This window comes from Scyliorhinus canicula, chromosome 16 (assembly GCF_902713615.1).
Source record: "Scyliorhinus canicula chromosome 16, sScyCan1.1, whole genome shotgun sequence".
NCBI classification, from domain to species: Eukaryota; Metazoa; Chordata; class Chondrichthyes; order Carcharhiniformes; family Scyliorhinidae; genus Scyliorhinus; species Scyliorhinus canicula.
In genome coordinates, this window is record NC_052161.1 from 37,890,338 (window position 1) to 37,903,706 (window position 13,369).

The 13,369-nt window shown below is 41.8% G+C and overlaps 1 protein-coding gene across 8 annotated transcripts in view; it reads right to left on the bottom strand.

Moving 5' to 3' along the window:
- Positions 1-4,819: 4,819 nt before the first annotated feature.
- The window catches only part of LOC119979467 (C-terminal-binding protein 2), a 352,842-nt gene continuing 344,292 nt past the window's right edge, over positions 4,820-13,369 (bottom strand). For 5 of the 8 annotated variants that reach the window (XM_038821726.1, XM_038821728.1, XM_038821729.1 and 2 more), the window contains 3 exons: positions 10,992-11,119; positions 9,913-10,030; positions 4,820-6,724 (listed from right to left, as the gene is read on the bottom strand). In XM_038821726.1, coding sequence (XP_038677654.1) covers positions 6,544-6,724; positions 9,913-10,030; positions 10,992-11,119 — 427 coding nt within the window. In that variant the 3' untranslated portion in view covers positions 4,820-6,543. Of the gene's footprint in view, positions 6,725-7,276; positions 7,315-9,912; positions 10,031-10,991; positions 11,120-13,369 lie in introns of all 8 variants that reach the window. The other 3 variants (XM_038821725.1, XM_038821724.1, XM_038821723.1) reach the window with 3 other exon arrangements.

Genomic DNA, 13,369 nt, shown 5'->3' on the forward strand with positions numbered 1-13,369 from the left:
TCTGCTAGCATGAATAAAGGATTGGTTAGCAAATATTTACCCATACATCATATGCTCCTTTGTAACAACCTTTGATGTGGCACCTTATCAAATATCTTTTGGAAATTCAAGTACACCACATCTACAGGTTCCCCTTCATTCATGTCGCTTAGTACTTCCTCAAAGAACTTAAATAAATTAGTTGAAGACTACTTCCTTTTCACAAAGCCATGTTGACCATGTCTGATTGAATTGTGTTTTTCTAATTATCCTGTTCTAACCTCGTTAGTAATGGATTTGAGCAATTTCTCGATGACAGATCATAGAATTTACAATGCAGAAGGAGGCCATTCGGCTCATGGAGTCTGCACCGGCCCTTGGAAGCAGCACCCTACCTAAGCCCATGCCTATCCCCGCAACCCATTAACCCCACCTAACCTTTTTGACATTAAGGGGCAATTTAGCATGACCAGTCCAGCTAACTGGCACATCTTTGGACTGTGGGAGGAAACTGGAGGACCCGGAGGAAACCCATACAGACACGGGGAGAAAGTGCAAATTCCACACAGTCACCCAAGGCCGGAATTGAACCCAGACCCCTGGAACTGTGAGGCAGCAGTGCTAACCACCGTGCCACTCACAGATGTTAGGCTCACTGGCCTATACTTTCCTGTTTCTTGCTATTTACCAATCAGCTGGGACCCTTCCAGAAGCACAGGAATTTTGGAAGATTATAATCAATGGATTTACTATCTCTGCAGCCACTTATTTTTCAAGACCATAGGATACAGGCCATGGAGTCCTGCGGACTTTTCAGCTTTTAGGTCTAATTATTTGCCCAGTACCCTTTCCCTGGTGATGATGATTGCTTTTTAAGTTCATTGTCTCTAAAGTATTCTACAGTGAAGCCAGACACAAAATACCTGCTCAATGCTTCTGACATTTCCTTGTTTTCCCATGGTGTGCACAGTGAGCCATTGGCCACCAGTGGGACCTTCCCACTGAAGTCATCGGGATTTTCCATGGTTCGCCTGCCCCACCTCTGGGAAAGCCGCCGGGGAGGGTCGACTTCAGCGGTACCAGAAGAGCCCACTGCAGGAAGGGCTGGAAAATCGCGCTGAGTCTAGCGCTGTAGGAAGAGGTACATGATTATTGAAACTGAATGTTCTGTATAAATCTTCAGTTGGAGCTAGAAGAGATTACATTTTGGCCTATAATGATTGGGTGCTTTCCACGGGAGCAGAGAAGGTCAGCAGGAGGTACCAAAGCATTTAAAGCTTGCTTGGTGTATTTCCTGTGGAAAACAATCGCAAGGTACATTACACAAACAAATAAGAAAAAAATGCAAACTAAGCCAAAGAACAAACCTGATCAAAACCAGAGTTTGGGGTCTGTAGCCAACTAGTAGTGTAAAGGAGATGCTGGAGGGCTGAAATGAGATGAGGTGTTTGAAGGTAGCAGAGGGGGAAGGATTTAGATTTGGTTGTAAAGCCACACTTTCACTATGGTGATTTGAGCAGCCAGCTGAAAAGTACAGCCAGGCAGGGGCAAGTCATCAGCACGTATGAGCCAAGTTTAAATAATCTACAATAAAGTTGTGAAGGGTGGGAGCCTTCATAAGAAAGCAGACGTTCTGTCGGAAAATAGAGGGGTGGTTATTGTTGATCCACTGACAGTGTGTGAGGAAGCAATTGTGGATAGGATAACCTGGCCTGAAGGAGGTTGCTGAGTTTAATCCCCCAATGGAAAATTCTGGGGGGAAGAGTTTGCTGTTTGTTAGGAACAGGAACAGAGCATTCAGCCCATCAAGCCTGTATATGATCATGGCTGATTGGAGATTTCAATGCCTTTTACACCCATTACCCCCATAACCCTGTACATTTTTGTTAATCTGAAATCTATGTTTTAAACATACAAAATGACGAAGCTTCCAGAGCCCTCTGGGGTAGCAAATTCCAAAGATTCACCACCCTCTGTGTAAAGAAATTTCTCCTCATTTCGGTCCGAAGTGATTTTCCCCCATATTTTGATATTTTGCCCCCTGGTTCTAGACTCCCCAACCAAGGGAAACATCTTACCTGCATCTATTCGCATTCTTCGAAACTCGAGAGAATACAAGCCCGGTTTGCCCACCCTCTTTTCATAAGACAATCCTGCCAATCCCAGAACAAGTCTGGTTAACCTTTGTTGCACTCCCTCTAGGTCTATAATGTCCTTTCAGAGGCAAGGGGAGCAAAGCTGCACACAGTACTCCAGGTGCAGTCTAACCAAATTGCTGGCTTGTAATGCAGAACACAGCCAGCAGCGCAGGTTCAATTCCCGTACCGGCCTCCCTGAACAGGTGCCGGAATGTGACAACTTGGGTCTTTTCACAGTAACTTAATTGCAAGTTATTATGATTATATTATACAATTGAAGCAAGACCTCAGTAATTGCGATAAAGGCTAACTTTTCATTCACCTTCCTTTTTAAAAAAATATATTGTATTACAAACATGTATCAAAACATGGTACAGCAAATAAACATTCTGGGAAACATGCTTCCCAGCAATCAACTATACAGTCTGTACAGATTTCCCCCTTTTTCACCCTCCCCCGCCCCCCCCCCCCCCCCCCCCCCCCCCCCCCCCCCCCCCCCCCCACATGCGATGAACAGCTCCTCAAACACGGTCACAAACATCTCCCAACTTTTCTCAAACCCTTCTTCAGAGCCCCTTAACTCATACTTTATCTTCTCCAACTGCAGTAAGTCGTACAGGTCACCCAACCAAGTCACTACCCCCAGTGGCGATGCCGACCCCGACTTCAATAAAATTTGCCGCTGTGCAATCAGAGAGGCAAAGGCCACGACATCGGCCTTCCTCCTCTCCATGAGCCCGGCTTCCCTGAGACCCCAAATATCACCACCAAAGGGTCCACCTCCTCCTCCACTATCCTGGCTAAGACCGCGAACACTCCCGGTCAGAATCTTCCCAATTTTTCGCAACCCCAAAACGTGTGCGTGTGATTCGCTATCCCTCCGCCCAGACTTCTCACACTCATCTGCTACCCCTTGAAAGAATCCACTCATTCTTGCCCGAGTCATATGCACCCTGTGCCCCACTTTAAACTATCAGGCTGTCATTAGCCTTCCTAATAGCTGTCTGCACTTCCATGTTAGCCTGCAGTGACTTATGGACAAGAACACCCAGGCACCTTTGTACATCTACATTTGGGAAATACTGTGCATACCTGTTCCTTCCACCAAAGTGGATTACCTCACATTTGTTGACATTATATTCCATCTGCCATGCTCTTTCCCACCCATCAAGTCTGTCCAAATCCTTCTGAAGCTGCTTTGCATCTTCATAACAGCACACATTCTAATCTAGCTTTGTATCATCTGCAAATTTGGAAATATTACATTTTCTCCCCACATCCAAATATTGACATATATTGTGAACAGCTGGGGCCCCAAGTACTGATCCCATAGCATGTCAACGTGAGAATGCCCATTTATTCCTACTGTTTTATGCCTGTTAGCCAATCCTCAATCCATGACAGCGTGATGTCTTCTATCCTATGTGCTTTTATTTTGCTGATCAACCTCCTGTGAGGACTTTATCAAAAGCCTTTTGAAATATACTCTTCAACTCTTCTTTATCAAGTGTTAGTAACATCTTCAAAAGACTCCAACGACTTCATCAAACATGATTTCCCATTCATAAATCCACGCTGACTACATCCAATCAGCTCATGATTGTCCAAGTGTCTAGGGAGATAAATGTAAGGAAATAAACCCCTAAGGAGGCCTTTTAGAGAGTGCAGACAGAGAAGCAATGGGCTTATCCGAGGGAGATTCAAAAGGTTATGAAGGATTTTGCTAGAGTTGATGATGAGGGGCCCTCTATTTAAAACTATTATGAGGGTTGATCAGAGAGAATGATACAGAGCTCTACGCCTTTCCTTAAATACACTCTGCTAAACATTTGAAGCAAGCTATGGGCAGACAGAATGGCAAATGGATTAGCTTTGAATTTTTGCAGCAATGGCACAATAAACTAAATGGTCTTCTTCCGATTTGTAAACTTACAGTTCCTGAAACAAGGGTAGGCACGATACATTCTAGGTTGTGCTGTGCACATTGAAAATAGAGAATACAAGTAAATCTCAATTGTCAGTAATACCAATTTACCGGAGATGCTGATTTTATGGACAGGCTTGTGGACTTGTACTGGATTGTGGTTGTTTATAGTGGGCCGATTTACATCGGTTATTGATCATCTTCAAACTCAGTCGGCACTGCAGTACTTGTGTCAGTCTACTTTTTCTGAGAAACTGCAGGTTTAACCATGACAGTCCTTGGCTGGCCAGTCCTGCGGTACAGCCTCCATGTAGAGTTCTATTGCTGATAGGGCCAATTAGGCTGAAGTGGTCCCTCGCGGAAACACAAGTTTTAAGGAATATCCTTTTTTACGTCATGAACTCGTCCCCGACCCACTTGCTAAAAATGGGATTTACCTGTAAATCAGCAGACAATTCCGGAATGAAGAAAATGGCGAGAGAATGTTTTTTCCTAATTAATGGATCCTTCTTCACTGCCAACTTTCAACCAAAAGGATAAAAGCCTCAGTTAAGAGGTTGAGAACTTGTATTTTTTTTTTTTAAACTCAGAATTGTGGAATAATACATTAGAGATATAACAATATCCTGAAAATGTCATTTAAACGAAGGAAATGATTCCAGATTTGCAAAAAAATCTATAACAGGCTTTACACAAGTGACAGAAAAAATACTGAATTGTTTTCTCTGTAGGTCCTGCATGGTTTTCAGCAGCATTCAAACAGTAAAACACATGCAAACAGAATTTGGAATATTTTTAATTCTTTATATTTTTCACTGTTAACACAAATTGTTGAAGAAGAAATATAGAAATTGAAAGACTGACTTTAAAAAATGATTTTACCTGCAATTGGAAACTGTCACTGCACAGCTACCAAAAAAGTTTCAAGTGAGAAAGGTTTAACACTAGTAATGTTAACCCGACATGGCTGCACACAACATCTGAACAACAGAACAGCAAGTTTTATGACACAGTTTAACAAACGGTAATAAAGAGCTTTCTAGATTAAATGATAACACTTTAGCCTAAAAAAATGTTTTAACAGAGTTTTTCCACATACAAATACTCCATTATTGGGTGATGACCCATCTTATAAAGGGGTAGGTTAATATCCAGGTACAGTCGGTATATCTCTTCCCTCCCCGCGCCCCCCTCCCCCCCTCCATGTTTTAGCAGTGGTCTGCACTTCCATAAATTCACAGAAATCACCAGACATTTTGTCTTTGCTGATTTTTTTTTTTTTTAAAAAGAGAACTTTGTAATCTACATACAAGAAATGATTGCTGGAAGTCTAGAATAAAAATAAGCGTGGAATCACAATAAACATACTTAGCAAAGATACATGTTTGGATCAGAACTTTGCATGGGTTATAATAATGTGCAATACTAAACTCAACTCAGTTAGTCATTCACTCAGCAACTGAATATAACTAAAATAAAACACAGAACACTTCTGTTATTTGAAAACTACATGAACCAAAAATTCTGTTTTACAGGGAACTGAAAATGCGATATGAGCTGATGTTTTTAAGTGAAATCAGGCAAATGGATTGACAATATCCAGTGTGTTGAGTATCAGAAAGAAGAAAGTGATAGTGGAAATACATGAGCATGACTCTGAGCTTCGCTTGTGTAGTTATATACCTGGATAATGAGTTCTACCTAAGAGGAGTGAATGGGAAGGGATTTGTAACGTTCTACATTTGGATCTGGTATGCTTTTTTACTGGAAGAGTCCACTCTAATCAACACCACACCATAAGGATCATCACTGCTGGCTGTTATCCCATATTACAGTTCATCCTTCTTCGCCAGGCTCACTATGATGCACTTAGCTCTAAGACCATGATGGACTCAAATGTCCAGACAAAACACATTTAAGGTGAGTTCATACAAAATGCCACATTATGAAGAAAAGAACAGTTTTGTGTGTTTAAGAAATGGGAGTCCTTGAGGAACAAATGTTTTGAAGTCAAACTTGCTGACAAACAATACAAAAGAGTTTGTTCCTGAGAATGAAGGGAAATGCTTCAAGCTACCTAGTAAAATTCCACACCTAAGGCTACCATTTTCTGTCAATAACACATTTCACTCTCGCTTGTCATCTATCAAACACTTATTTCAAATTATATCAGAAAAATCTACCCAGTAAAGTTTGTGATCAACAGATAAAAGATATGAAGGAACGTGACACACATTTATCAACAGGGACATATCATTGGAAAACACACTTTGTAAAATACTTCTTAGTTTCTGTTGAGTGAAGGGAGTTCTCTTGGGTTTAATGCAGCTTTTATCCCCATCCATGGATAACACTGTAACATCCCAAGCTGGCAGCTGTAAAGAGTACAAATTCTTAGAAGAGTTTCAGGTCTCAAATATCCTATAAATATTCCATTTTTATAATGATACTTTTCAGTGTCTCTTGGTCCCAACCCTATAACCGGATGAGCTCTGTAATATGCTATTGCTCAGTGGTGTGCTCTCTGTCGCCTTCGTGTTTTGTGGGCTGATTGGGAGATGGAGTGTGGGAAGGATGCACCACTGCAGGAAGGTTATGGGAGACGGGTACCCCCCCAGGAACCATTCCTTCCATAGATGCTGGGATTCCTGCAGGTGTTACGCCTATTATACCAGGAGGGTACCTACAAAAGAAGACAGGATCAATTGCATGTAAAACTTGCAAAAGGTACAGACAAGCCTGACTCAGACACTGCTAAATTCTTGCTAGTAATATCTTTTCATCGGCACTCCAGTCAATGAGAAACTGAAAACACACTCAAACTCTAATGTCAACATTTGAGTTTTATGTATCTCTACACACCTGGAAGAGACATGCCAGGCTCCAAGCAACTTACATTCATGGTAAACAATATTTCAATACCCAAGCACCATTTTAAAAAAGGAGCAACAATGCCAGATAACGCAGTTTTGGGAACTGGGTGGGGGGGACAGAATGGGAATTACTGTGATGCCCAATGTTTGAAAGCCCTGACAGCACTACATCTTGCATTACCTATGAAAAATGGAAACTTGGGTGAAGTATTAATGAACTGGCAGCGTCTGTGGAGTGAACCACAGCTTGAACCAGCACCTTTAGGACTGAAGGCACAGGGCAGGATGGGTTGGGGCACAGAAGCTTCTCATCACTTAATCTATTAAGTGAAATGTAACTTTAAAACATAGGTTTTCCTTACCTTATAGCATTTTGTCACCAAATGATATCAGCTGCTGGCTGAAATATATGGCAAACTTGAAATATCAATATTGGAGGGTTTTTGTGAATGAGGAGAGTTGACAACAGTTAGACTTTTCTCAAACGATTAAACAGAAAATGAGTTTGTTTTCTGCTAATAGGCAATGTGCACCCTGTTGTTAAGAAAGAAATACACATAATTCCTTTTTTGCTGTACTCAAGCTTGAAAACAGGTAGCCTCCTGCCATCACCCAATGACAAAAAGCCATGAACCATCTCTCCAAAGGTTTTGGATACTGATCTAAAAAGAAAATTGTAGAAATAACCTAAATCCCAACTCTGCGCATCTGCACTTTGTTGGTGAGATGGTGCGAGTGCCTTCACTGAGTGAAAACTCACTAATTTCAGCAGCTTGAACACAGGATATGGGCAGCTTGGCTGAAATTTAACCAGTGGCATCATTGTTGCGCAAGTCCACTCAGAGGAAGTGGAGCCTCTTAAGTTACTGAAACCCTGACAGGACTTAAAACCAACAATACCATTAACATTTCTCATCAGCAATTTGCGTACGGTCAACAAGTCTATAAGGAATTACTCTGTCCCCTCTTCTAACTTGAGGTTTTAAAGCAACAGGTTATCACAAACACGTCAATTGTTTAGACGCTGACAGCAAAAGGTAGAATTTCTAGACAATAATTAGTCAATCGCGATAAATGATGAACAATCCAATTTTTGATTTTCAAATGCAAATCAGATTGATGTTCTTGGTTGGGGGGGGGGGGGGGGGGGGGGGAACAACGAAAGGATCGAAAGTCCCGTTCTTTATTAGGCAGTTCTGGTTTTTAAAAGAACAGTTCATCAATTAGAAATGATTAGCAACAAGGTTAGTTCACTTGTATCAAATCTCTGCAGCTGCAAGATTATAATTGCAGAGCAAAATATTCTGGTAAGTGAATAGCCACGATAATTTACCATGATAGCTAATCATTTAGTTACATGTTGCCTGTTGTTTTTGCTTCTGATGACAAACCTCTTCCTTTGGTTAAGGATGGTGGGAGGGTTTGGCATGTAAACTGTCCTATGGCCATTATCTTTCTGATAAAATAAATTTAAGAGTACCCAATTCTTTTCTTTTCAATTAAGGTGCAATTTAGCATGGCCAATCTACCTAGCCTGCACATCTTTGGGTTGTGGGAGTGACACGCACAGACACGGGGAGAATGTGCAAACTCCACACGGACAGTGACCCGAGGCCAGGATCGAACCTGGGACCTTGGCGCTGTGAGGCAGCGGTGCTAACCATTGCGCCATTGTGCCGCTGTCCTATGGCCATTATCAATAGCACTCTGTGATCAGATGAAAGCAAATGAGTGGTTGCACCAAGTTCCACTTAATTGTCCATTATCTAGAAATGTTGACAAGTTTTCCCCAGCCATGACTGGTGAATGCATCGGGGCAGGACTTTGCACAGAGAATCAGTTAGTCAGCAGGAGTTACTTGGTAACATGTACAGTGCTCATATTTAATTGGCAAAATTATTATGCAGTAGGCTTAAGACTTCTTGTAATGCTGTTCTCAAATGTAAAAGTGAAAAATGTCAAACTCCTGATTAGAATATTCCAAGAACACAGCACCTTTGTTTGTGGCATAAAGTTAAAATACTAAGCAAAACAATTAATATCTCTGCTACAGCCAGCAAGGTATTTGTCAGAAAAATGACAATGTCTTCAGTCCACTGTGCTGAATATTGACACTGGGGTCACACAAAGCCATCACTGTTCATGCCTTTCGCAACCTAGCCAATCAAGCAGGAAGACAGGGCCTCAGTCATGAACATCTCACCTAAAAGATGGCATGAGATGGCAAAAGATCCCCAACAGTACACTGCGCTTAACAATCCAGGGTGGGATTTGAACTCTCAAACCTCTCAGAGGCAAGAGCGCTCCTATTTGGCCAAGGGTGACACCACAGGAAACATTAGCTTTCTGCCATGGCAGAGGCTACAATAATCTCTAACGATAAGAGAATTGTTATTCAAAATGCCTGAGCTCAAATTCTGGGCATGAGGAGATTCCAGGATCTTGTAACCCAGTCACAAAGTGAGAGGCCTCACAGTAGTGACGGTATTTATCTTTGGAGCTTCAAACAAAAAAATACAAGCAGCTGGACCCAGACTGGCCGGCAAAACAGTTCTAATGTTAGCTGTTAATGTAAAATGTTTGGTGGCAAGCTGTGGAATGTCTGCGCCCTGGAATGGAATGTTTTAAAGGCTGATGAAGGACAGAAAGGAATCCAGGAGCTCAGAAGTAAAATGATAAAAATTAAATTTGCTACATCTGGGACAGCACGGTGGCGCAGTGGCTAGCACTGCTGCCACACGGCTCGGTTGTCCCAGGTTCGATCCTGGCTCTGGGTCACTGTCCGTGTGGCGTTTGCACATTCTCCAAGTGTTTGTGTGGGTTTCGCCCCCACAACCCAAAGATGTGCAGGTTAGGTGGATTGGCCACGTTAAATTGTCCCTTAATTGGGAAAAAATAATTGGCTACTCTAAATTTGAAAAAGATTTTGCTACATCTAGTAAAAGATTGGATCCAAATTTGTTCCCCCCGAAAATACACAAATAAATAATCCTCTTACCTGTAGGTGGCCCCGTTGAGCTCTGGGTGGACAGCCTGCTGGTCCATTGTTGGCCAGGCAGCTGTTGTAACAAAGTAATCCTTATTTACACAGTTCCTTAAGCTGTCTGGGATTCGGCCTGGAGGCGAAAAAAAAGGAAGGGCAAGGATATCAGAATGATCAAAATATAACCATATAATACTTGAAGAGAATGTCAAACACAACCAAGTTAATGATCATTGAACCATAAACCTTCACTCCCTCCACCACCAGCGCACAGTGTTAAAAGTGTGCACCATCTACAAGATGCACTGTGGCATCTTGTCAAGGCTCCTTTGGCAGCACCTTCCAAACCTGTGGCCTCCGCCATGTGGAATAACAAGAGCAGCTGACACATCGGGAACATCCACAACCTGCGCTTACCCCCCTCAATTTACACAACACCTGAGTTGGAAATGTATCTTGCACTGTCAGTGGGTCAAAATCCTGGAATCCAACAATGCTGTGGATGCACCTACAGCACAAGGACAGCAGCGGTTCAAGGAGGCAGCTTAACACCACCTTCAAGGCCAGTTAGGGATGGACAATACATTCTAAACCTTGTCAGCAATGCTCACGGCCCTTGGGCAGCACAGTGGCTAACACTGCTGTCTCATGGCGCCGAGGTCCCAGGTTCGATCCCAGCTCTGGGTCACTGTTCATGTGGAGTTTGCATGTTCTCCAGTGTTTGCGTGGGTTTCGCCCTCACAACACAAAGATGTGCAGGGTAGGTGGATTGGCCACGTCAAATTGCCCTTAATTGGAAAAAATGAATTGGGTACTCTAAAGTTATTGGAAAAAAAAGCAATGCTCACGGCGCGCAAACTATTCCATAATTTTACTTCTAAATTGTCACACCTGTACGGAGATTTAAAAAATGATAATTCTAAATACAGAATGCATTAAATATAAAAATTACAATCTTATCAGTAGATTGATGAAAATATTTAGTTACATTCACCAGTGTTACACCTTCCCATAATTACGCATTAATAAGCATCATTATTGTTAAAGTTTCTTAAATTTAATCTAAATCACATCTAATTGTCAGATGGTCTCACCTGTAATAGCTCGACGAATCTCAGTAGCTGCTGCTTCTCTCATCTCTAGGGAGGCCTGCTCACTGTACCAGGATGTGTGCGGTGTGCAGATCAAGTTGGGGACATCTTTCAGTGGGCCTTGTGTAAAACTGCACAGGAATAAAAACATTGAACTTTTACTCATTATAACTAAGCCAGTAAAACAAAGCAGTAAACAAAACAAGGTCACATGGCGAACACACTCAACCAGAATGATGAAAGGTGCCTGCATTGTTACTGAACATCTGGGGTTTCCTCAGGTCAAACACTGTTAAAAGTAGCAATCTCTGCTTGCCCTATAGGCAGAAGGACATTGCCAGCAGCATTAATGCACTCTTCTATATTTCTTATCCTCTCACAGACTCCACTTGCGGGAAGCAACATATAATTTATTTGGTTTCCTTTGTCTGGAGATTGAGAAAAAGCAAGAGCCAGCTACAAAAGTCAAACTATTCCAATTTTCATAATAGCAATGGGATGCCCAAATTACTATATTAAAACATATGTTAATCGCATCATATTACGTAAGATTACTCAGGATATAAACCACAGAAACAAGCCATTCAGTCCGACTGGTCCCCATGCTGGTGTTGGTGCTCCACATGAGACTCCTCCTATCTAAATTTAACCATCCAGTCCCTTCTCCCTCATGTGCTTGTTTTGCATTTTCCCCTTAAATACATCTATGCTATTTGCTTCATTCACTGTCAGTGGTAGTGAGTTCCACAGTCATACCAATCTTTGGTTAAATCTCAATAAAACGATTGCTTTACGATCCTCGTAGCGGCCGATAACCTTTTAGAAAAATCAAATCTCTATGGCGCCAAAAAAATAAACTGATGGACAATATCTCACATTTTTAAGACTTTACTATAACAAACAACCTAAAACCAACTTGCATCAAACATTAATTAACATACACCTGATATATCAAACTAAAGATGGTATGATTCACATAAACTAAAGCATCCAAAATATGTCATACAAAACACTTTTATTCTAGGCCATGGTATTGGCAGATGTGTCACATTAAAGGAACATCCCAAAGTCACTCTCAGATCTCCAGCAGGGGGCAGCACTCTCCACCGCGTCAGGTCAAAATTCCTAGTGCCCTTTCAACAATTACTTCACTTTGCCTTAGTCTTCTAGACCAATTATCACAAACCTCAACGACTCCCCATACCTGAAATCTTCAAGGGCCCCACCTTTCTCATTTACAATCTTTTGAACAGAAACGGAACCCTTAAAATCATTGATTTTTGTCCTTAGCAGCTTTCCCTGCTTCTCGTAACTAAGCAGCAGTATTTCTTCACTGCTCTGTGAGCTGCGAAAGGTGCCACTCAATACTTCAATGAGTTTCTATTGGAGTTCTTCCCATGTCAAACTGACATCACAGGGGCCCTCCCTCTGAACTGGTGTTTTATCAGGAGTTCACCATTTCCCTTTCCAGTACTTTCTACTTTGAGTTAAAGGTACATTTTGGAACCATAGAATAGAAAAGAACTCCTATATTTGCCCCATTGAGTCTGCACCGACCCTCTGAAAGATCACCCTACCTTACTCCCTTCACCCCAGCCCCAGAACCCCACCTAACCTACACATCCTTCGACACCAAGGGTCAATTTAGTATGGCTAATCTGCCTAACCTGCACATCTTTAGTCTGGGAGGAAACCAGAGCACCCGGAGGAAACCCTTGCAGACAGGGAGAAGGAAGTGCAAATTCAACACAGTCATCCAGGGCCGGAATCGAACCTGGGACTCTGGCGTTGTGAGGCAGCAGTGATAACTACTGTGCCAATGTTTAAAGCATCATTATCCTAGAAATTAAGGTGCAGTAAAGTTGCCATAATCCCATATAATCTTAGACTGCTTTCCTCTTCGAGGGGCAAGGTTGAGAAGGCGGGAAAATTTCATGAATAACCGATAAGTTATTGCACTCATGACATCATGATCATCATCTGGAAAAGCTAAAGCCTGAGAATAACCATAAAACCCTGGTTATGTAGAATGGTGTAAACTTTAGATTTACGATCTTTAGCTGGTTAGCAATCACTCAGACGTACAATTGTAGTTCTAGCGTAAGAGCTTGCAAAAACCTGGATTAAGGTTCATTGCAGGAAATCTGCAATGGATTTCCATTTTGATAAAATAATACATACATTAAAAAAATCATTTTCTGCATGATAATGTGTATATCCATGTGTAATAATGGCACCTATACCCATGGTGACTATTTCCCATTGAAATATAGAAATGATGTTATGAAAAAAATTACATTTTGGATAATTAAACGTCACGCTTGACTCTCAGTATACTTTGTCACAAATCAGCTATCTTTCGTTGGGAGTTTTTCTCAAAG